This window comes from Trachinotus anak, unplaced genomic scaffold (assembly GCF_046630095.1).
Source record: "Trachinotus anak isolate AG129_WGS33_773 ecotype Australia unplaced genomic scaffold, CSIRO_AGI_Tana_v1 ptg000014l, whole genome shotgun sequence".
Lineage (NCBI taxonomy): Eukaryota > Metazoa > Chordata > Actinopteri > Carangiformes > Carangidae > Trachinotus > Trachinotus anak.
Window position 1 is genome coordinate 5,027,102 of NW_027273865.1, and position 22,863 is coordinate 5,049,964.

At 41.0% G+C, this 22,863-nt stretch overlaps 1 protein-coding gene across 4 annotated transcripts in view; it reads right to left on the minus strand.

Annotated features, from left to right (window-relative positions):
• LOC139631575 (spectrin beta chain, non-erythrocytic 4) overlaps positions 1–22,863 on the minus strand; it is a 93,930-nt gene that overhangs the window by 45,776 nt on the left and 25,291 nt on the right. For all 4 annotated transcript variants that reach the window (XR_011693411.1, XM_071495847.1, XM_071495845.1 and 1 more), the window contains 18 exons: positions 22,703–22,818; positions 22,400–22,512; positions 21,969–22,156; positions 20,181–20,298; positions 19,818–19,976; positions 19,102–19,404; positions 18,621–18,771; positions 17,888–18,024; positions 16,860–17,009; positions 13,282–13,650; positions 12,968–13,182; positions 12,710–12,847; positions 9,585–9,825; positions 9,219–9,377; positions 7,194–7,324; positions 6,828–7,053; positions 4,114–4,316; positions 2,567–2,657 (listed from right to left, as the gene is read on the minus strand). Coding sequence is in view for 3 of the 4 variants with exons in the window: in XM_071495847.1 (XP_071351948.1) it covers positions 2,567–2,657; positions 4,114–4,316; positions 6,828–7,053; positions 7,194–7,324; positions 9,219–9,377; positions 9,585–9,825; positions 12,710–12,847; positions 12,968–13,182; positions 13,282–13,650; positions 16,860–17,009; positions 17,888–18,024; positions 18,621–18,771; positions 19,102–19,404; positions 19,818–19,976; positions 20,181–20,298; positions 21,969–22,156; positions 22,400–22,512; positions 22,703–22,818 (3,208 nt within the window). In the remaining variant the exon portion in view is untranslated. The remainder of the gene's footprint in view (positions 1–2,566; positions 2,658–4,113; positions 4,317–6,827; positions 7,054–7,193; positions 7,325–9,218; positions 9,378–9,584; positions 9,826–12,709; positions 12,848–12,967; positions 13,183–13,281; positions 13,651–16,859; positions 17,010–17,887; positions 18,025–18,620; positions 18,772–19,101; positions 19,405–19,817; positions 19,977–20,180; positions 20,299–21,968; positions 22,157–22,399; positions 22,513–22,702; positions 22,819–22,863) is intronic.

Below are 22,863 nucleotides of genomic sequence, written 5' to 3' on the forward strand. Positions count from 1 at the left end.
TACTGCTTTTTATTTATTTATTTTTTCAGTATTTCTAGACTTGGGTTTTGAACACAGAAAGCACAGTCACAAATTCCCGGGGCAGGTTACCTGAAAATTACACTTTTTAATCACCAAGTGAACTGAGGACCCACCAAGTCTCATTGTTCTGCCAGTGTTATCAGCAAATAACTGAACCAAATAAAACATAAAACACATCATTAATTTAAAATTCATAAAGTTACTAAAAGGTACGACAATACAAAAATGAAATACACTAAACCTTTAAAAAATATGTTCTGTTTTGTATATGGTATTAAATAGCATTGCTTTGTTCTGCTGAACCTATTCAACAGTAAAGGTGTGTTTATACTTTGTCCTGTGTCTCTGTATTTCTAAAAAAAACAGCTGCATGCATGGAGTGTGTTATAACTACCATCAAACAACAGACTGTATATAATCAGGTGTCAGTCCCTCATGATTATGACTTCCTGTGACACCTCTTGCAATAAGCTGCCACTGTGACAGTTTGTTTTTTGCCATGTCGAACTTCACTTGTCTCGAGTATTTACTGAGCAACAGTGAAAGCTGCTTTGAATAAAACATATCATCACACATAAAAACCAGACCAATAAATATACACTGTAGCACTGTAGATGTTATCTTTTTATGTACTATAGACATAAGTGTAGTAAAGTCAGTGTAACTGTGTCAGTGAGTGGACAGGCAGCGGCAGTGAGAAGCAGGAAACACGAGGGTGCAGGCTGTACGGAAGAGAAGAACACACCCTGCCAGCTGAGAGCTCAGGTTCCTACAGACTGACGCAGTGTCACTCGCCCACTGTAGGCCCCACACACACACACACACACACTGTCAGGGGAAGACTCCTCATGCATACTGTACTTCTACAGACACACATACACCACACAAGGAGACAGCAAGATATATGGCTGACACACACACACACACACACACACACACACACACACACACACACACACACACACACACACACACACAGTGAGATACTCTCTTCCTCCTTTGAATTAGTGATGAGGGGCTGCGCTGCTGAATTATTCAGGAGAGTCAAAGAGAGAAAGTTGCTGAAACTAATCAAGGTTTTGGCTCAGAAAGACGCCTGTGTCTCTGCAGGGTGAGAGAGCAAAAACTGCAGGAGCCAGAAGAGGTGACCTGTGCGCAACACAACTGAACACGCATGAGGACTAGACTGTACTGTACTATAAGAACTGTACTTGTTGTATCCTTTGTTCATTATTATTTATTTAGAAAACATGATTATTATTTTATGTTTATATTTCATGATTTGCATTCAGATCCAGTTAAATATTAAAAAGACAGTATTAAAATACAGATTAAAAGTAAGGTTAATTTCATACATGATTTCATATAAGGCAACTGATATGTAGCCTAATGTTACTCATTTAGTCCACCAGAGGGCGTTTCTGTGTTTATACGTCAGTTGAGAAAGGTCAAGGTTCGAACCATTAAAAAAAAAAAAAGAAAGTGTCAGTTGGAAAACGGAAGAAGAGTCACTGTTTATGATCTGTTAGTCATCGTCATTTTTTTGTATTGTGACAGTTTTTTCCATCAGTAAAAAACATGAAAAGACAACCAGAAGTCCCGCTTCGTTTTTCATAGAAGCTGCAAGTTCCCACAGTACTCAAAGTATTGTACATCTTGGTATCTGTGCTCATTCTTTACATGTTTGCACAGAACTAAGACTATAAGGAGCAGAGAATATACTCGTATAATCATAAAATTAAAAATATACACATTCATTATACTATATATACATATATAAAATCATAATCAATTTGTCTATAAAATGTATTATCATACACCCTCATGTACATTTAGAATCAGATATATTCAACTTCCCAAAGGATTCATAACCATCATTCTTCAGCAGATCTAGATTTTACTTTAAATTTAAGGCTTTTATCAGTTGAATGATACTGAAAATGAATGATGTAGTATTTTAGCATAGCAGGATATTTTGTTAATGCTGCCATGTCACAGTTATTCAGCCCCTGCATAATGTTGCTGATTTTATAACCTACTGTTGGTCTGTATGACCTGAAGTTGGGTTAAACATAATTAACCCATTGGGAACTCAATAACAGTCATTTGATTCAGCTGTGATCATGTGTTTATGTAAACACCATCCAGTGGTGTAGTCAGGGTGTGTTGCAACCATGGTGAGGACTAAGCAGTGGTTACAAAAGCTGAGAGAGGAGACAATTTCATTGCACCAAAATGGCGATGGCTAGAGGACAATTTTCAAGACCTTGAACATTCCTACAGACACCACTGAGAAGTTTTGAACGTCTGTACAATGCTCTCATCAGGACAACAAAGAAAAATCCCTGTTACTGCAAAAGGCTTACAGGAGGACCCGATGAAGGCTGAGATAACTGTTTCAGTGCCAACTGTAAATAGATGACTTAATAACCAAGGACTTCATGGCTGGACTCCAAGATGCACACCACTCTTGGCCAAGAAGCACAAGAAGGGTCAACTGCAGTACGGCAGGAGGAATTTGGAAAAGCCTGCAGAGGCCTCCTACCTCATGACAGTCCTGGAGAAACCTCTGAAGTTCCCACTGGTCATTCAGTTTTTCCAGCCACTGCTGGGCCAGCTCCCTGTTCTGGTTTCCCCTGTAAGAGTGATGGACAGGCTATTAAGTTTCAAGGTACAATAACTAAATATTTAACGCAATTATACCATATTTTAGTGCATGTGCATCTACTTTTGTTTAACTTTAGATTTTCTTTACCAGGTGCCTTATAAATTTCTTTTTTTTTTTTAAATAAAACTGCACATTTTTGTTCTGTATACTAATGATTATGTCAGTTTATTGTATTCATTGGTATTTATATTCAAGAGCCGGTAATACTCAGACATGCTATCTCCAGTATCACCACTTTGATTTGGTAAGAGGGAAGAATCTGGGTTGGTGTTACACAGAAATGTACAAATCTCATACTGATATTTGTAGATCGCAGCAAACAGAGAGAGCAGAGATTATTTGTTTATGAAGAAGAACCTTGATAATGTAATAATAGTGAAATGATTTATTACAGAAGCAGATTATGACACATAAAAACAATCATGTTGCACTGTGCTCATTTATTTGTCCCCATGGGAGAAAAATAAACGTCCACTGAGTTTAATTCATGTAAATGAAATCTAAAAACCATATGGTTCACCACATTGCTATTGTTGGACACACACCCACACACACATAAAAACCCCAACCCCCACACATGGACAGACACGAACACACACACACATACACACACACACACACACACACACACACACACACACTCAGCTATCGCACAGATTTCATGGTCAGGTGTCAGTTCTGGACCAAACAGAATGGGCTCTGTTTTCTGTGTTTTGTTTTGCTTTTTTCTTCTTTTCTTCAATTCTTTAGCTGCAAATATTCTTTTTATTATTGTCTGGACAGCTGCTTAGATCTTTGTGCTTTATAATCAGCTCAACGTACAGCTAGGACAGTGTGTGTAGACAGGGTACAGAGCCAAATGTGTTGATGGCAAGAAACCTTAAACTTTTGGAGGAGTTTCCAACATTTAATAAAGGAGAATAATTAGTATATCATTTTTCTTTTTACATTTATATTGGACAAGTACATTTCCTTCTCCTCTCCATCTTGCCTAAAATAATAGGACATATTTCCTGTTGTTCCACAGAGCAAGATAATGCACAAATCCTTTGTGTTATATATATATATATATATATATATATATATATATATATATATATATATATATATATGCATGGTTCTTGTTCATTTTCTTGTTCAAAAATGTTTTTCTATTATTAGAAAGTGTGAATAATTTTTTTGGCATAATCTCTACATGCCATATGCTCATAGTTAGCAAGTATTCTCATTAAAAAATTCACAAAGCAGGAGGAAAACTCAAATGTTAATGTGAGAATTTCACTTTTTACATCTTTTTTTGTTAGTTTTCACCCCTTTTTGATGTAGTAAAACTGATATTACAAACAACTGCTCAGCACTGACAATCTAGGCTTTAATCCAACTCATTTCCTGATGAACTCCTTTTGTTTTTATGTATTTGGTACCTTTTGGCGAGGGTGTCGATGCGTTCCCTGATGCGTTCAGAGTAGATGTTGCTCTGGCTGATCAGACTCTCTCCAGCCTCGATCACAGCTTTGATCCTGTGCAGGTTCAGCTCCATGGTGGTGGTGAAGTCCTTGTGTTTCTTTATGGCTGCCTCGACTGTTTCCACTGTGGTGGGCAGCTCCACATGAGCGAGGGCTGATTCCTGGAAGAAGAAGATGGGAGCAGTGAGGGGATTTCTGGATTCAGGAATGGATACAGTGAAGTCAGGAGAATAACTAAGAAAAAAAATTCAAAAGCCCAAAATACACAGAAAAATATGGTGAGCACAGAAGTAATGAGAGAGATTCTTGAATATTAGGATCACACCTGATATTGGCTTATTTATAAAAATGATAAATCAACTAAACCACAGGATGAAAAATCATATTGAAAAAAAATATTTTGTTGGTAAGTCTACAGTACAACAAATAATTAATATTGTTTTGCATTTGCCCTTTTATAAGATTTTTTTTTTTTAGTTTTGCTCTGTCAATCATTTCAGATCAGAAAAACTTAATCACTCAGACCATATCATTACAGATGTATACGGCCTCTGGATACAGAGAAAATAAGTTAAATGGAGGCAGAAACAGCAGAAAGAGGCAGACAAAGATCTTTGGCCTGAAACGTCTTTGATACTTATTGAAGGAGAAATGCTGCTCTCTAAATAAACCTCCCACCCCAACCCCTACCAGGCTAATAAGGAGAGCTGGTCCCTGGTAAAGATCTGATAGCAAAGCAAAGGAGACGTTCTGGCCAACACACATGCTTATGCATACACATTCAAACTCTCTCACACACACACACACACACACACACACACACACACACGACTCAGGGGCAGCTCTGCCTGTGACATTTCAGATTCGAAAAACAAACCACTGTGATACTGATACTGACTGTTATTCTGTACCCACATGACACAGACTAGATCATATTTATATTTATTCCAGAGACGACTATCAGGACATTGGGAATTTAAACATTATAAAAGAACAGAGATGATCATCATTCAGATTATGTAAGTCTACTTTAAAAAGGCACTGAAAACTCAAACTGATTTCAACAAAACCTTTGCTTTCTATCATTTCTGTCTGTGCCGATCACTGCTTACACTTCCTAGCTTCTATTCCTAACATGAAAATGAGATATTACTTTAAAAGCTGCACTTAATTTATATTATAAATTATAAATTATAAATTATAAATTATATCGCTAAGATTTTTGTCAAAATAATTAAACATCATGTTTTGTTATAGTAAAGATTCATTCATGATACTACTGCTTTCCTTAAGATTCAAGGTATGATCCTTGTCAACCAAATACTTACTAACTTATACCAACTTTTCTAAGATTACCAGACAAAGTTTAACCATACTGTATATTGCTAACACACCGACACACACTTATACTGACTTGAGAATCAGAAGGTTGCCAGCACTTCCTCCTCCTACACTTCATCATGTAGATCTACAGTTACTAGAAGCTGCTGTCTCAACAGCTCCTGCTGTAATATCACATGACAGAGACACTCTGCAGAAAGACACAGGCTGAGACAGACACACGCACACACACGCGCACACGCGCGCGCACACACACACACACACACACACACACACACACACACACACACACTCTCCACTCTTCTCTCGCTGGCAGAGTTATGAGCTGACCACACCCAGTCCAGTTGATTCTCTGTGCATCTCTGCTTCAGTCAGAAGGCATCATTAAGCCTGTTTAGAGAGAATGTGTTCGTGCAGACACCAGGATGTTTAGGTGATATACAGAGTGTATGTTCACCATATCATAGGAATAAGTGTAGATGTTAGTCTGTCAACCTTTTCTGTTTCTTAATCTGCGCCTGTGAGCTGATTTTGTTTAGCATATTGCTCCTTCTGATCTGCCACCATTAGAAGATCAAAAGGGAAAAATGAGCACAGCAACGGAGATTTGAGTCTCCCTCAGTGACAGCCAGACAAGCTCTAACAAACATCACCTAAAAGCTGCGACATAAAAACAGCAGCCTAAAAGCTCACAGTGGAAAAACATCATTTAACAGAACTTTTCTAAAGTTGTAAAAGTTACTTCAGCAGATTTCTGTGATGTAGTGTGGTTGGAGTGAATAAAAGAGGCTTTTAGTAACATATACATCAGATAGGTTTTGGGAATACACTATTACATAGGAAGCCAATGTCATTAACACAACAAGGAATAAAGTCAAGTAAGGTTTTCATGTCGCCTGGTGTTGGTCATAGTCCACGCTGTAAAAACCTTGACATGTCACCAACAGAAAGTAAGATTCATCCCTGGACCATGAATGTCTGTACCAAATTTCAGGGCAATCCATCCAAAAGTTGTTGAGATGATTCATTTTTAATATTTTATTTTTTTGGGCATTTTTGCCTGGACAGTAGTGAGGGACAGGAAAGGGGCAGAGAGAGGGGGAATGACACGCAGGAAAGAGTTGAGCCGGTCGGGAGTCGAACCGGCACTCGCTTGCTAAGAGCATCAGCTCAAATGGTACACGCCCTAACCACTCCGCCATCGGACTGCCCCTGAGATGATTCATTTTGACCCAGAGTTTAAGACTGACATACTGACAGACATTGCCAACCCAAAGGTAGCCAAAACGCCAGCCACCTCCTACCACCTGCTAAATCTTTCTTTAACTCACCTGATTATTGAGGAAGGACTCGGCCTGTTTAACGTCTCGCAGGAACAGATGGAAAATGTGAGCCTGGACCAGAACTTCTCTCCTGCTCTCCCACATCTCCAGCAGTTTGTTCCAGCCGACATCGAGCTTCTGGAGCCACTGTTGCAGGGCGGCCTGGGGCAGAGGAGCCTCCTCGGACTCCAGCAGCTCATTCATGGCCTGCAAGCGCTCGTAATCCTCTTCATACCTGCACAGACAATGACAGAGACCCAGTCAATCATTTTCTGAACACCTGGTGTGTTTTTAGGATCTTTTAGGATGATCATTTTAAGTATAAAATAACATCAAAACAAAGTCAAAGCCTTTTGTTGTCTTTCAGTAACCCACCGTCCTATCTCTTCCTTGAGTGCAGCGTGTTTGTTGATGAGTTTCTCTGCCTCCTCCAGGTCGTTGGGCAGCTGGTCTGAGGCTGCAGCTGTCTGCGTCTGGACCAACCATGTGAGGAACGAGTCCAGATCCTGACAGGACAGAGAGGGGAACAAGATTTACATCTAATTAATGCTACTGTTAGTCTGCGCTATAGAAGCTTGTGCAGACTGACAAATCTGACAAATAAAAATAATATGAAGCTTCTTTAGAACATTATAACCATACATGCAGAAAGTTTGGACAAAGAAGGTGTGCAGCAGATAGAGTTTTTTTAAAGTTAGATTTACTTCCTAAAACAACCAATTTTCACAATCTCTGTTGTTGTCTGTTACAGCCGTAGTGTCGTGCTGTGTGTTTTTCTCTGCGTCTCTCCAGGTACCGCCCACCTGCGCCAAGTGGATGAGCGCAGCGGTGTCCCATTGCTCATTAAGGCCGGTATAAAGGCTGGGAGTGGAGCTGTGCAGGTGCCAGTGGGTCAGACGGCAGCGTGAGGCTGTGTGTGTGAGCTAGCGAGTGGTGACGGCTCTGTGATCATTGTTCATCGTTCATCATCAGCCAGTGGGCCAGTTTTTGTGTGTGCACCAGATACTTTCTGCGTGTTACTCCCTGTAGCTGGGAGGGTGTTCTCGGTTTTCAACTTACCGTTTCCTGTTTGTCGCTTCTTCCTGTTTTCTTTTCCAGGTTCTACCGGCTTCGCCTGTTATCCGAAGCTCGCTTTGTGTTGCCATGAAGGGTTTTTTGATTAACTTATTTAATTTATAATAAATTGGCTTACTTGTGACCTTGCTATTGTTTCCCAGTTATTTCCCTTCTCCCCGGTTTTATTTAACATTGTTACTCCCCACTCCCCTGGACCACTTGGGGAGTAGTGATGTGTCAGTCGCGAACGACTGAAGTGAACGATGGGAGCCGGCTCACGTCCGTCCGCGAGCCGTTTTTTTTTTGTTTTTTTTACTTTTCGCTTTCGGAAATGTTACAGTTAGATGATAGTGGTTAGTTCATAGAGACACCTAAAACTGTTGGATGCTGCTGTTTTGCACATTGTATTATATTTCTTTTTATTATGTTGTTTATTATTATTTTTACTCTATACCAAAAACATTTTGGTTTTATTTTAACAAAGCACATTTACTTGATTGCTGTATTTCTATTTCTATTTTTTTCAGTACTTTACTTGTTTTGTTAGGTGTGTGTGTGTGTTTAAATAAAAAAATTAAAATGTCAATACCTATTTTAATTTCTATGCTTAGGTTTTTATAGGCATTTTCTATCTGCTTTGTGTAGCAGAGTGGTTCCTCAAGCAAGTTAGAGTTACAAGGGATTTTACAACTGTAAATGCAATTGGCTACAGCAATTTATTGAAATTTAAGTGATATATGTGTTCAAATACAAATCACAAGTCAAAACAGTGCTAAATTTGGCTGAATTCTAAAAGGTATAAGTGGTAAAATGGAGAGCCGTTTGGGAGCCGAAAGAGCCGGCTCTTCTTGGTGAGCTGAGCCAAATGATCCGGCTCACTAAAAAGAGCCGAAATTCCCATCACTATTGGGGACACGTAACATAGTCTCTTTTTCCTCTCATGGGAAGCGGAACCTCTCTCAAGATGAACACAGATATTCTACTTAACTCTCCTAGTGTTTATGTGAAATATCTTATTCTTATTAAACAAATTTTTTACTTAAATGACCAATAGATGAGGTTTCTGTTGCTCTGTAATACAAAATTACCAGAACATACTGTGTCTGCTTCAGTTGCAAATCTATACTTGGCTTGACTAACTTGGCAACAACTAACTCAAAGCAGGATTGTGTTTTACATCAGCAGTTTTGAAAATCTAAGTCAGTTACAGGCAGGTATCACAGGAAGCTGAGGGCCACAAGTAATATGCAGACCCAAACACATGCTGTTGCAGTTCCTATTGATAACTAGTGGGAGTCAATCAGTGATAGTTTTCTTTCTGATGTATGAACCATTCCTGTGTACCTGTATGAAGCTTTGCAGCCTGCTAGCCACCATCAGCGAGTCCTCACAGCCCTGCAGGGTGCGTTTCAGCTCCTCCCACTCCACACTGATGCCATCAAACGGCACAAGAACCTCCATGGCCCGACCCGCATGAACAGTGGCCAGATGCTCTGCCTCCTCCTACATCACCAAACAGAGACAGGATCACGGTGAGTCTAGCACTTATGCTGAAGTTTGTATCCTCTGTGGTTTCTTACACTCTCTTACACACTGTTTTTTTTTAATAATAAGAGGTTTTTTGTGATGAAATTATCCAAACAGATTTTTATTGAAAATTGACCCCACTCCATGTTTATACAGTCAGTGCATTCTCCCATAATTCCCTACCTGCAGATGTAGTAGTTTGGGCTCCAGGACAGACAGGGCTCCCTCCATGGTGGAAAGGCGTCTCTGCAGAGCCAGGACTCCTCCCAGATCACTGCCCACGTACTGGGTGGCGTCGATGGCTTTTCTCTTGTCCTGGATCTGGGACTTGATCTCGGCACACTCCAGCAGGTAGTTCTGCAGGCGTAACATCGAGTCCAGCTGATCTTTCTTCTGCTCCACTAGCTCCACAATGCTGTTCCACCTGGTATGATGTGGAGACAGACAGGGCAGAGAAATAATGAAACTACAGTGGTGGTACTGTGAAGTAGAAATGTGTGATTGTGACGACAGCTGTGATTTATTGGGAAATTTTACACCTACAGTAGATCAATCACTCTCATCTGCAGTATTAAGTAACAACGTTTTCAGAACATATTACATACCTTACGTAGGCTACTTACAACAACAGCATCATACGGTGGTAACATTTGAAAAAAATTACACTGTAGGACTTTAATTCCAGCACTGAGTTGTTCCTGGTCATAAGAAAATGCATCAGACCTATCAAACAGCAGATCTCCTCTAACTCAAAATACATATCTGGTGAAAAATATCACAGCTGATTGTATTCAACCACTAGTTACTGTATAGCTCTTGTAAAGCTAAGTCTAGTGCTAATTATGAAAACTCTTGTTGAGAAATGTTATTTTTTCTGTCTGTTCAGTGACTGAGATGTCACTACAGGGCTAAATGTCTCAAACATGACACTGGTGCCATTTTTGTTTTGTTGCCCTTGACGTTAATCATGAGATGAGACAAGCTGCATTACAATTAAAAGACATGTTAAACTCACTGTTATGAGGACTTCATATGAACTGTTGTGATTTATCTGAGACAATTGGTTCTATTTGTTCTCTGCTCTGCTGTGGCTTCAGCCTAGGCCCTCGTCTGCTTACCATATAGTCACACAATATGTTCTCCTGATCCGGCTCCAGACCAGCAGGTCTTAATACACACCCATTCAGCCAAGAAAAACACACGCACGCACTGGTGCCCACACACAGAGATCCTTGTGACTGTAATGAGGTAATGGCAGAGTCACTGAGAGGCAGACAGGACGCTCAGCAGGCACGAAGGAAAACAAGCTGCAAAAGTCGTCTTACAGCTCAGACCAGTAGTGGTGGTGAGTTTAGGTGTGAATTAGTGGGGGGGGGGGGTCTCTGCTCCACAACAATGACATAAATGCTGTGTATTTATGTATAAAAGGATGCAGTAGTGAATAAACTTAGCGAAACTTTTTACACACAGCACAATTAGTTTTTATGTATTGATCTATGAATAAAGGGTAACCATGAGTAGTAATATTGTATTAAGTGTTTAATCCCTAAATGTGTATGGATGGATATTTCCATCACAATGTAAAGACCAGGCATTAAACCTACAGAGTTATAACATATTGACTTAGTACTGGATAAAACTCAGGAGGTTACATGTCGATGTGCTTTAGTGAAAATAATCAACTAATGGGAAATATGGTTAAAACTTTTCCATTTACCGTATACAAGATGAATGTATTTTTGTTCCTGTTGGTGCTTCATTAAAGTTAAATAGAATTTGCACATGAACCCCAATACTGTACCCATATACCACATCATTTACCATAATCTAAGACATTATATTATGTAGGTAGGGGCCTAAAACAAACAATTTTTTTTTGTAAAGAATACCAGAGAAGGTGATTAGAAGAGAGAAGTGTTTATTTTGTATGTTTGTTTTTATTTTTGAGACAAGTGCTCTCAGCTGGCCTCGTCTTGACTGAGGCAGCCAGCACAGATGGTTGCCCTGAGACCAACTCCATGTGCCAAGTTCACAAGATTCATCGACACCCAGTCATCGTGAACACTGCTGCCAGACGTAACAGTGAATATGACATATGAGACAGATTAAAAAAGCCAATCCTGTCGCAGGGTTGCCATCGATAAACACATCAGCCAAACACAGAGAGTGCTGCAGAACATGCACAGAGGAGATACATAATTTACATTTACGTTGAGGTAATTCAGGTAGACCAGAAGGCAGGTAGAGGTTCAGCATCTTACTAAGACAGAGACGGAAAGGATATGAGGCATCTGTCAGAAGACAGTCTTCTCTTTTTGCAAGTCATTAGCCTTCCCTCCCCTGTCCTCTCCTCCCTCCTCCCCCCCACCAAATGGTAAAAAGACTTGGTAAACCAATGCACTTTTTAATAGTGACTGAGTTTAACATATCCTCCCAACTCTTTAGGTGTTTCAGTGTCTCAGTTAACAGCACTTTGTCAGCAGCAGTCACTAGTCATCATCATCATCATCATCACCCCACAAGAGAGTGAGCAGCCACTGACACTCCACCACTATCAGGTCAGAAGAAAACCCCAACACCTATTGTATGTCAGGATGCTTTTTGTTGACTTCAGTTCAGCTTTCGCTTCCATCAACCTGCATGCAACCTGTACCCCCTCATGGTGTTGACCCTCTACACCCAGAAGACAAAGGAAGTCCTCACATCAGACCTGCAGTGTGAACACAGCATGCCTGGTTCCTTTTGAGGACCATGAGGCACAACAAACCCCAGAAACTCCTCAATTTCTACTGCTGCACATTAGAAAGTATCCTGACATACTGCTGTACAGTCTGGTACTCTAGCTGCACTGCAGAGGAGAGCAAGGACCTACAGCGAGTAGTGAAGGCGGCTCAGTGAACTGTCAGCTTTTCTCTTCCAAACCTGAGTGACATCCACTCAAGCCATCTTCACAGGCGGGCAGACAGTATCAGAAGAGACCTTTCACACTCTAGTCACCGCCTGTTCACCACCCTCCCCTCTGACAGCCATCATTGTGTTTCTAAATGTCCTTCTGGAGTGTTTCTATGCCTTAGTCAAAGTGTGATACAAATAAATATCTAGGAGTATTATTAATGATATCAGTAGCAGTGATGGTATTTTTAGTTTAGTATTAGTGTACTGTCATGTCATGTAGTAATAGTGAAAGTACTTTTATAGTAGTAATAGCAAGGCCACTTCTGGCTCAGCACTAGTGTGCAAAAAAAAAAAAAAAAAAAAAAAAAAAAAAAATCGCTGTAGCTGTTGGGAAGCCAGTTTTATTTCAGTACCTGGAGTTGAGGTGGTCCTGACAGCCTCGGACCTCTGTAGAAGAAGGATGACCTCCATCCAGGAGCTGCTGAACTATCTGATTAACATCCAGGATCCTTCCCATCAGGCTGTTCATTTCCTGGTCCAGACTCTCAAACCTACAATAAAGGCATTAATGCAGTGAGTCAGTCAGAGCTCATCACTCCTCAGTTACGAATAAGAAAAACAACAACAAAAAAAATCCCACATCAATCGTTCACCCTCCTCCTCCTCCTCACCTGTGTGCCACCACCTCCACGTCCTCCAGTCTCTCAGGGATCTCCATCTTGTCCAGCCACTGCTCCTTCTCGTCAATCCACAGCTCACAGGCGTTGACCTCACTGAACATGCGGTAGACAGCGAGAGCATCATGAAGCCACTGCTGTCTGAGCACCGCCACCTCAGCCACCTCCGTATACAGCTGCTCCACCTCTCCCATACGAACCTGCACCTCCTGCAGAGGAGAGGAGGTTCAAGTAGAAGTGTGAGGACAAAAAGGGTAAAAGAACAGATATAGAAAGACAAACAAATAAGTTAAAACATCTTGACCCACCTCCTGTTCACGGTACTGCAGAGGCAGCGCCACCATGTGTTTATGCAGCGCCACCACATGAAGACGATGCTTGTCGATGGCCTCGCTGACCCCTCTGTGTTTCTTAAGCAGCGACTGAGTGGAGTACTCATCATGTCCGAAGTCCTCGCTGGAGACCAGGCGGTAGGCGTCCTGCAGCCAGGCCACCAAGTCATCCGTCTCCGTGGAGAACTGAAAAAAGTTGAGCGCCTCCTGCAGGTGGCCCAGACGCTGCGCTGCCTGGTCCTCCAGTTGCTTCCACTCGCCCTTCACTTCCATGATGCGCTCCTGGATCCCCGCAGTGCCAAAGCTCTTCTCACTCAGGATCTGCTTTCCTCGCTTCATGGTGTTCTGGAGGAGCAGAGCAGGATGGAGGGATAAAAGTCTTATATTATTTCACACTGTGTGCAGTAAAGGGGAACACTAGCCAACATTTGAACTTTAATGTGCATATTAAAGTGGAACTGTGGTGTTTCTTTTAATTGCAGGAGATTTTGTAATGATGTGTAGCCAGTGACATGGCCTCCAAACCGGTTTGATGCTGTTTAATGAAGGGGTGGGGTTGGCTTTCTTAAATGAATCATTTTCTTCAGTCTTTTACTTTCTCAGTTGGCATACCTCAATACAATTTTTAGCACTTAATGACATATAAATTGCTGAACAATATACACATCTCCGTTGTGTCAAACACCCCTCACCAGCTCAGGTCTGGCTGGTTGATTACATATTGTGATTGGCCAATGAGTCCAGTCCCGGTACTTACACACACAGAGGAACGATTAAGAGACAGACAGGGATGGTAAAAACTTAAAAACTTGAAAAAGGTCTAAAAAGTTGATTGTGAGACAACAACGAGAAGAGCAGGAAAACATATGTATCAACACACACAGAGCCCTTTGAGTGACAGCACCTTTCAGGACTCACTGCACCTCCAACATCAAAGCCTGCACCTGTGAGATCTAACCAGACCTCTTTGGCAGGTACACGTATACAGTACAATCCCATGTAACACAGGCGTGAAGTCTTTAATTAACGTGTCGTGTGCATGTCGCCTGCTCAGTGGTGGCTCACCTACACATGACTGATTAAAGGAAAAACCTGCATAATTGAGTGGAGAATCATAGCAAATGCTGGTACCTCCCCGCAGAGCACAAGGGGGCCCTGGATGGTTTGATGAGGATGAAAATGATGCAGACCATAGGCTGTGACCTTCACAGTCACCAGATCTCAACCCAGTTGAACACCTATGGGAAATCTTTTGGACTGACATGTTAGACAGCGCTCTCCGCCACCATCATCAAAACACCACATGAGGGAATACGTTTTGGCAGAATGGTGTTCACCCCCCAAGAGTTCAGACACCTGTGGAGTCAAGGCCAAGGAGCATTGAAGTTGTTCTGGCTGGATGCGGTGGCCCAACCCCTCACTGAGACACTTTATGTTGGTTTTTCCTTTAGTTTGTCACCTGCCTGCAGTTACCACATAGATTGAATTTTGAGACATTCATGTTATTGTTATAGCAGACACTAGTCGTCCTCTGTAAATTTGCCTTCATACAGTTTGAACTATGCTCATGATGTCCTTGCAAGAACTTTTACATAATACAAAAATAACTATGTATTTTCAAGGAGATAATCAAAGTGTTTGTATCAAAATATGAAATACCAATCACCAAACATTTACCTCTGACACTGGATGCTTTGGTTTTATTGATATTTGATTTTATAGTCCTTTCCTACAAAAAACGTGTTTGCACTATTCAAAATTACTCTGGTCAAAAACATTTCTTTTTGTGGGTGAGCACAGAAAGTAATGTATTAATGCTAATGCATACAGTTAGGCCCAGAAATATTTGGACAGTGACACAATCTTTATGATTTGGGCTCTGCATGCCACCACATTGGATTTGAAATGAAACAACTACAACGGATATGAAGTGCAGACTTTAAGGTTTAATTCAAGGGGTTGAACAAAAATATATGATTAAACATGTAGGAATTGTAGTTATTTATATACAAATGCTCCTCATTTCAGGGGCTCAAAAGTAATTGGACAAATAAACATAACCCTAAGTAAAATGTTATTTTTCAATATTTTGTTGAGAATCCTTTGCAGGCAATGACAGCCTGAAGTCTGGAACCCATGGACATCACCAAACACTGGGTTTCCTCCTTTGTGATGCTTTGTCAGGCCTTTACTGCAGCTGTCTTCAGTTGTTGCTTGTTTGTGGGTCTTTCTGCCTTAAGTTTTGTCTTGAGCAAGTGAAATGCATGCTCGATTGGGTTGAGATCTGGTGATTGACTCGGCCATTGCAGAATATTCCACTTCTTTGCTTTAAAAAACTCCTGGGTTGCTTTTGCAGTATGTTTTGGATCATTGTCCATCTGTACTGTGAAGCACCGTCCAATCAACTTTGCTGCATTTGGCTGAATCTGAGCAGAAAGTATATCCCTATACATTTCAGAATTCATCCGGCTGCTTCTGTCTTTTGTCACATCATCAATAAACACAAGTGACCCATGCCATCACACTGCCTCCACCATGTTTTACAGAAGATGTGGTGTGCTTTGGATCATGAGCTGTTCCAATTCTTCTCCAAACGTTCTTCTTCCCATCATTCTGGTACAGGTTGATCTTAGTCTCATCTGTCCAAAGAATGCTGTTCCAGAACTGGGCTGGCTTCTTCAGGTGTTTTTTGGCAAAGTCAATTCTGGCCTTTCTATTTTTGAGGCTGATTAATGGTTTGCACCTTGTGGTGAATCCTTTGTATTTACTCTCATGAAGTCTTCTCTTTATGGTAGACTTAGATACTGATACACCTACTTCCTGGAGTGTTCTTCACTTGAGTGGATGTTGTGAAGGGGTTTTTCTTCACCATGGAAAGGATTCTGCGATCATCCACCACTGTTGTCTTCCGTGGACGTCCAGGCCTTTTTGAGTTCCCAAGCTCACCAGTGCACTCTTTTTTTCTCAGAATGTACCAAACTGTTGATTTGGCCACTCCTAACATTTCTGCTATCTCTCTGATGGATTTCTTCTTTTTTTCCAGACTCAGGATGGTCTGTTTCACCTCCATTGAGAGCATGTTGTGTGTTCACAGCAACAGCTTCCAAATGCAAACGCCACACCTGGAATCAACTCCAGACCAGACCAGAAGACATGTTAACGAGGGAAGAGCCCATGCAGCCTTGTTTTTTTTTTTTTTTTGCAGCCTTCTGAGTCAATTGTCCAATTACTTTTGGTCCCTTGAAAAAGAGCCCGCTATATATTAAAGAGCTGTAATTCCTAAACCCTTGCTCCAATTTGGATGTGAATACTCTCAAATTACAGCTGAGAGTCTGCACTTTAAGCCCATATTGATTATATAATTGTATCCTGAATATGTTTTCATAAACAGCTAAAATAACAAAACTTGTGTCACTGTCCAAATATTTCTGGGCCTAACTGTATATTAACTGAAGTACATGAAGTCCGGGACAGAAACTCCAGATGCTGCAGGTATTCCAGGTGCTGATTCTCTCACACACAGATTAAAAACACAAACACACATGAAAACACACCTGCAGCAGCGACCGGTGAGCCAGCAGTTCTCCAGCCAGAGTCTTGTGTTTTTGTAGTAACCTCAGCACACTGCTCAGGTCCTTCCCATAACCCTGAGCTCCAAGGATGGAGCTCTTCTCCCTGATCCAGGCCTCCGACTCCTCCAGTTCCTAACAGGAGAACAAACAGACAAACTAAGTTTAAAATGTTACTTTTAAACAGAACCATAGAAACCATAGAACCAAGAAAAATATAACTTAACCTTCCTTCCTAGAGGAAAAACAAAATGTGTGAGTGATGAACTGAAAGTGGGAAAAGAAAAAACACAGAGCTAAAGATCACTGAAAGAAAAAAAAGGAAAAACAGAAACATAAATCAGTCCTCTCTTGTGATCCCTACAGTGCATCAAACACTGATCCCAGTCTGTGTTCCTCACAAAAGACAGAAGGAGAATCATTATAACTATAGTCATATAACTTTCAAAGTTAATTCTAAAAGCTTATTCATAACTTAGTCACCAGCTCTGTGTCATCAAAGTGATAATCAGCTTTTTCAGGAGATGCACAGATCCCCAGTCTGACACATGGACATTGACTGCAGAGTAAGACAAAATGATCCAGCCCCAAAGCAAGATGTGTGATAAATTGAAGAAAATGCTGGTGGACCTGTGATTGTACCTGTTGTTCCTGTCTATAAGATTTTGTAGTTGCAAAGCCTTGGCCAGAAATAGACGTATTATAAGAATGAATTCACATTTAAACATGGGCCTGTCACCATAAAGATTTGGAAATCCAAACACAAGGACAAACACCTCTTCAAATAACTATGAGTTGTTTTAAAAATTAAAAAGAGATAAAGAGAGAAGTTCAAACCCTGCTTACTCTCATCTCCACACAGCTGGTCAATCCCTGTGTCAAATATCTTTTATTGCCTGTCAGGTTCATAAATAAACCAGTTGGTCAAAGCATCCATCAAGCATTTCAGGTGGAGCATAAAGGCTCCTTGACTGACAGGGAATATTTAACACCAGCTGTCAAACCATCCCTACCTGAAAAAAGGCCCACAGCTGTCTCGACTCCTCAAGCTCAGCACGTCTTTTAGCTGCCAGTTGTTTCAGCTCCTCCAGGCAGGAGGAGACGTGGTTGACACGGTTACAGATCACCTGCGGGTCACATGGTTGGTAACCTAGGAGGCAACACAATGAGGTAAATGACCATGAAAGAAAAAAGACATAATAGGTACAGCACCTCATTCATTACAGTAGTGTACTCTGAGCTGGATCAACAAAAAAAACAGACCTTACTGATATCAAGTTCCAAAAAATCAATGTTCCTGTTGTGTCAAGGTCAAATAGGGTACATCTCCCCTTGACTGACTGAAATCAATACTAAACCCTTGTTTCCTGTTTTAATTTAGTCAGTCTATGACAGATAACAAGCACTGGGGAGAAGAAAGCAATTGTATTACAATCCAACTGACTTTTCTAAAGCCTGTACAGAATAATGCAAACCAAACCAACAAAACATTACTCCAATGACCAACTCTCAGACACAGTCTCGACAGAAACTGAACATTAGAAGCTTCACAGAGGATACATTTTGATATCATTAACGTGTAGCTGTGCACACCCTGAAGCTCTCATCAATGTCTAATACCCAAAGTTCACTTTTTTCTAAGTGTTGTAGTGAAATATAATAATATAAATAAGTGAAATATGAAAGTATGAAAGCTCAGTGTGTGAGTGTGTGTGTGTGCGCGTGTGTGTGTGTGTGTGTGTGTACCCTCTATCGTGGTGAATTTGAGCGCAGCTGTGTTGAGTGTTTCCACCCTCTCGGCCTGCACTGCAATGTCGGCCTCCTGCAGGCTGTGTTTCTGCAGCAGATCGTCCACCTCCAGAAGATGCTTCCCAAAGTCCTTTGACAGCAGCTGGACCTGAGAGGGACAAAGGGATGGCGGGAGAGGAAGACAACAGAGATATCTGTTTATTTACTCATTTCATTTCCACTGTATTATTCCACTCATTCTTCATTTCTCTTAATAAATCAAAAACATAGACATAAAATTCTGCTCTGTCCCTTTCTTCTTTGACTCTTTAACTTTCTGGATCTTCTATTTCCATTTTCATTCTTCAACCCAAAGACACTTTACTCTTCCTCCATCTCCGCTGTGTCTTATTTCTCTATCTAACTACTGTATAAATCAGCAGATGGACAGAGATAGAGGGTTTCTCTCGTTCCCTCCCTCTCAAACCCCCTTCAATACCTGTGTGTCCTCCATCCAGTCGATCATGTAGACCATGTCCTGAAAAGTCTTCTGCAGGGCCAGGTTCTTCTCCAGACGGGTCCTCCTCCCTGCCACCAGCTCCTTCAGCAGACCCCACTGCCCGAGGATGTTCTCCTTGCGTGCCAAGATACGACGGATGTCATAGTATCCTTCCGCCTCCATCTCTGCTGCAAGTTCCACCACCACCCCAATTCGCTCTTCGTACGAGGCTATGTCCGCCTCGATGGCCTCGTGTTTTTTCATTGCTGCCTCAACTGCTGGTAGGTCATAGCCAAAGTTGTCCTGAAGGCGGAGATGAGGACAAGCAGAAAGAAAAATAGGAAGGTGTGTGGCCAAGGAAAGAGCAGGGGGAGAAGCGAAAAGAGAAAGATCACTGGACTCATGAAGATTATACACTGAAATCAAGACGGTCAAAGAGGAACTTTTGGAACGTCATGATGTACATATACACACACAGTTGAATATCTTATAATACTGGATTTCACAAAAAAGATGCCTTAAACATTTTAGTTTGCATAAATAGTTTGCATTAAACATTAACCAGGATTTCTAACATAAAGGGAACAGGAGAAGAACCCCTGCATGAGGTCAGATGAGTTGAAGTTCAGGGAAAACGTTCACATGTTGCAATATCATTTTGGACAGAGGAGTTTTGGTTCAGTCTTTCCCCACCCAGCCCCTCCTGAGATCCCTACCTGTGATACAAGTCTCTGGTTTTCGTTGAGCCAGGCTTGTCTCATGGTGGTTTTGTGGTCAAAGCGCTGAGCCAGCAACTCCAGCTTCTCCTGACGAATCAGCTCCTTGCGCAGAGCAACACCCCTCTCATGCTCGGCCTTCTCCAGCCTCTCCCAGGCCTAGACAAAAAATGACAAAACAAAACATTTGGTAAATGGAAATGTGATGGAACAATACAGGTAACGGAAAATATAACTGGGTAAACCGTCATGGGTCGATTTAAGGTGAAAACTTTGTAAATGAAAGTTGACTGCATGTAACCCGAAAAGTGAAATACTGTATATAAAATAAAAACAACAAAACACAGCTGGTGGATGTATGACCTTGTTGATGTCTGAGATGAGCTTTCCATCATGAGGCACATAGGGTTTCTGGTTGTTGGCTCTAAGTTTGCTTTGGATGGTGAACAGAAGGACCTCGAGATTCCCCTTCTCCTGAAACCTGAGCGAGAAACAAAACTTTAGTGAAGGATACAGTTCCACAATATGACCTTTTTTCTTTCAATAGTTCCGTCTTGTGTAGGACACGAGACAAAACACTTCCAACTTTGTTCAAACAAAACATTAATATACTTTGAGGTGACAGGAAACATTGAAGCTGGAGCCACAAAGTTGGTCAAGGATTCAGAGTCTTGATCAAGGACACGAAGCAGCATGAATGCTTGCTGACAAGGAGGTCTGAGGACTCTGGGTAAAGGATGATCTCTTTACTGGCCAGTGTCACTGCAATTCATCACTCTGAGAGAGTCTACTGTAGGAACATTTGTGTATTTTCTATTGCTTCAAAACAATATGGTGACATTTTCTTAACCTGTTCAGAACCTTTTAATGAAAAAGATTTATATAAATATCTGTCTTTTATATATAAAAGATATTCAGGACCTTAAATACGTGAAAGGTGTAAATTGAAGTGTACATATACACTACTGTGTCAGTGTTCTGGGAAAAACTAATTTATTCTGAAAAGCATGTATTCTATGGCTGGAAGTAACACCTATTTTCATTACTGATTAATCTGATGATTATTTTCATAATTTTTTTGTCCATAAATTGTAAGAAAATATTGAAAAATGTTCATTATAGTTCAAGGTGATGTCTAAAAATGTCTTCTTTTATCCAACCAACATCCCAGTGTGTGTGTGTGTGTGTGTGTGTGTGTGTGTGTGTGTGTGTGTGTGTGTGTGTGTGTGTGTGTGTGTGTGTGTGTGAGTGCAGTCAACTCTTGGCTGCTGGTCATGGACAGAGACACTTGACTCATCCAGAGTCATCCAAAAGACATATGGTATCGTAGACTGTGCACATATGTGTCTGTTGTGTGTTTGTGGGCATCATTATAGTTGCCACTGTGCTCCCAGTGTCTGTGCAGTCATGAGTGTAGTACTGGGCTGTTTGTAACACTGATCCTGATGGTGCTGGTGATGAAAAACTCAAGGCTCAGTGGCTCTGTGTTTGAGTGTGTTTCATGCCTGCATGTAAACACGTTGAGACATGCATCATCTAACAAATATAAAAGCACGAGATGTTTGTTCTAACTGTAAGAACTAAAACCTTGACAGGACAAACCCCCACTGTCTCCTCTTAATAATCTCTTACATACAGCAGATAAACATATCTGCATGGTTAACAATTAATCTTTTGCTTCATATATTTAAACAAATTAGTTTGAGTTTAAAACAACACACTGTATGTGTTTGTTGCATGATGAATAAGTGAAGTATGTCACTATACATAATTAAATAACCATAAATTATTTTGCAGTTAAGACATTAAGCCTACATGTACATCCTTCTCAGCTAATGTTAGCTTAAGACACTAAAAGTCAAATTAGGCTGTGGGTTAGGGTTACACACCACAGCCCTATTCTCCATGCAGGATGGAGTACAAGGCTTGAAGAAATAATAAAAACATAATTTTGACTAATGTAAGCTCTGAAATATGTTTTTCTGACTTTTCAGAGTATTCATATTTTTATACAGTCTTCAGTGTGGGGTATGTATGCATGTGTAAGTATGTATACCTGTGTTTATATGTGTTAGGTAATAAATGACACAAAAATAGTTTTGAAATATCAAAATGCCATTTAAAAAAATAAATATTAACCATAAAACCTACTTGATTGGCTTCTCCACAGTGCAGTAGGTGGTGAAGGCCTGCAGCTGCTGCTGGACTCCTGTCAGAGAGTTGGCAAACTTCTGGTTGCTGATGACCGCGATGGTCTTTTCGATCCAGTCCAGCAGGTCTGACGCCAGAGCCTCGTACCGGTTGACGATTTTCTCTGCCTCAATACAGTTGTCTAGCACCTGAGAGAAGACAGACAGAAAATGGTTGGGAGGAGAGTCAAAGTGGAAGAATGGGATACAGAGTTAAGAAAAAGACGAGAGTGGAAGGCAGGCAGACACAATGAGAGAAAGAGAGAAGTGTTCAGAATTACAATGTTTTTTTGTTGTCGTGTTGTCGTGTTTTAGCTTGATAACAAAGCCGGCCCTTCAACTTTCAAACATGAAGTGTCTATATGTAAATCTGCAGATGTGTGTATTTATCACCTTGCCAACTCTCTTGCCCTCCACAATAAGAGCCTTCATCTTGGAGAAGTAGTGGTAGTAGGAGACCACATAAGTGATGATGGACTTTTCATCTGGGTTCTCTGTGTTCACATCTGTACCGGAGGAAGATGATGGAGGCAGAGAGCAGAGGACTTAATATCTGGTCAACTTTAAGTGGAGCCACAGAGTAACTATTTATCTTAATGAGTACAAAAAAAATCACTTTTATGTCACTAATGTGGATATTTCTGTTTGTAATGTGGTTTAACTGATATTAAAACAAAAGCAGTGAAACATTCTCACCCTCAGGGTCCAGGAGTTTGGTGAGCCCCAGGTGCTGCTCAGCGATGTTGAAGGCTTGCTGGAGGTTATGGGTTGCATTGGAGCGCGTCAGCTTGTGAAACTCTATCAGGTCAGGTCTGGAGGGTGCAAGATGATGACAGAGAATTTACCATGTTTATACG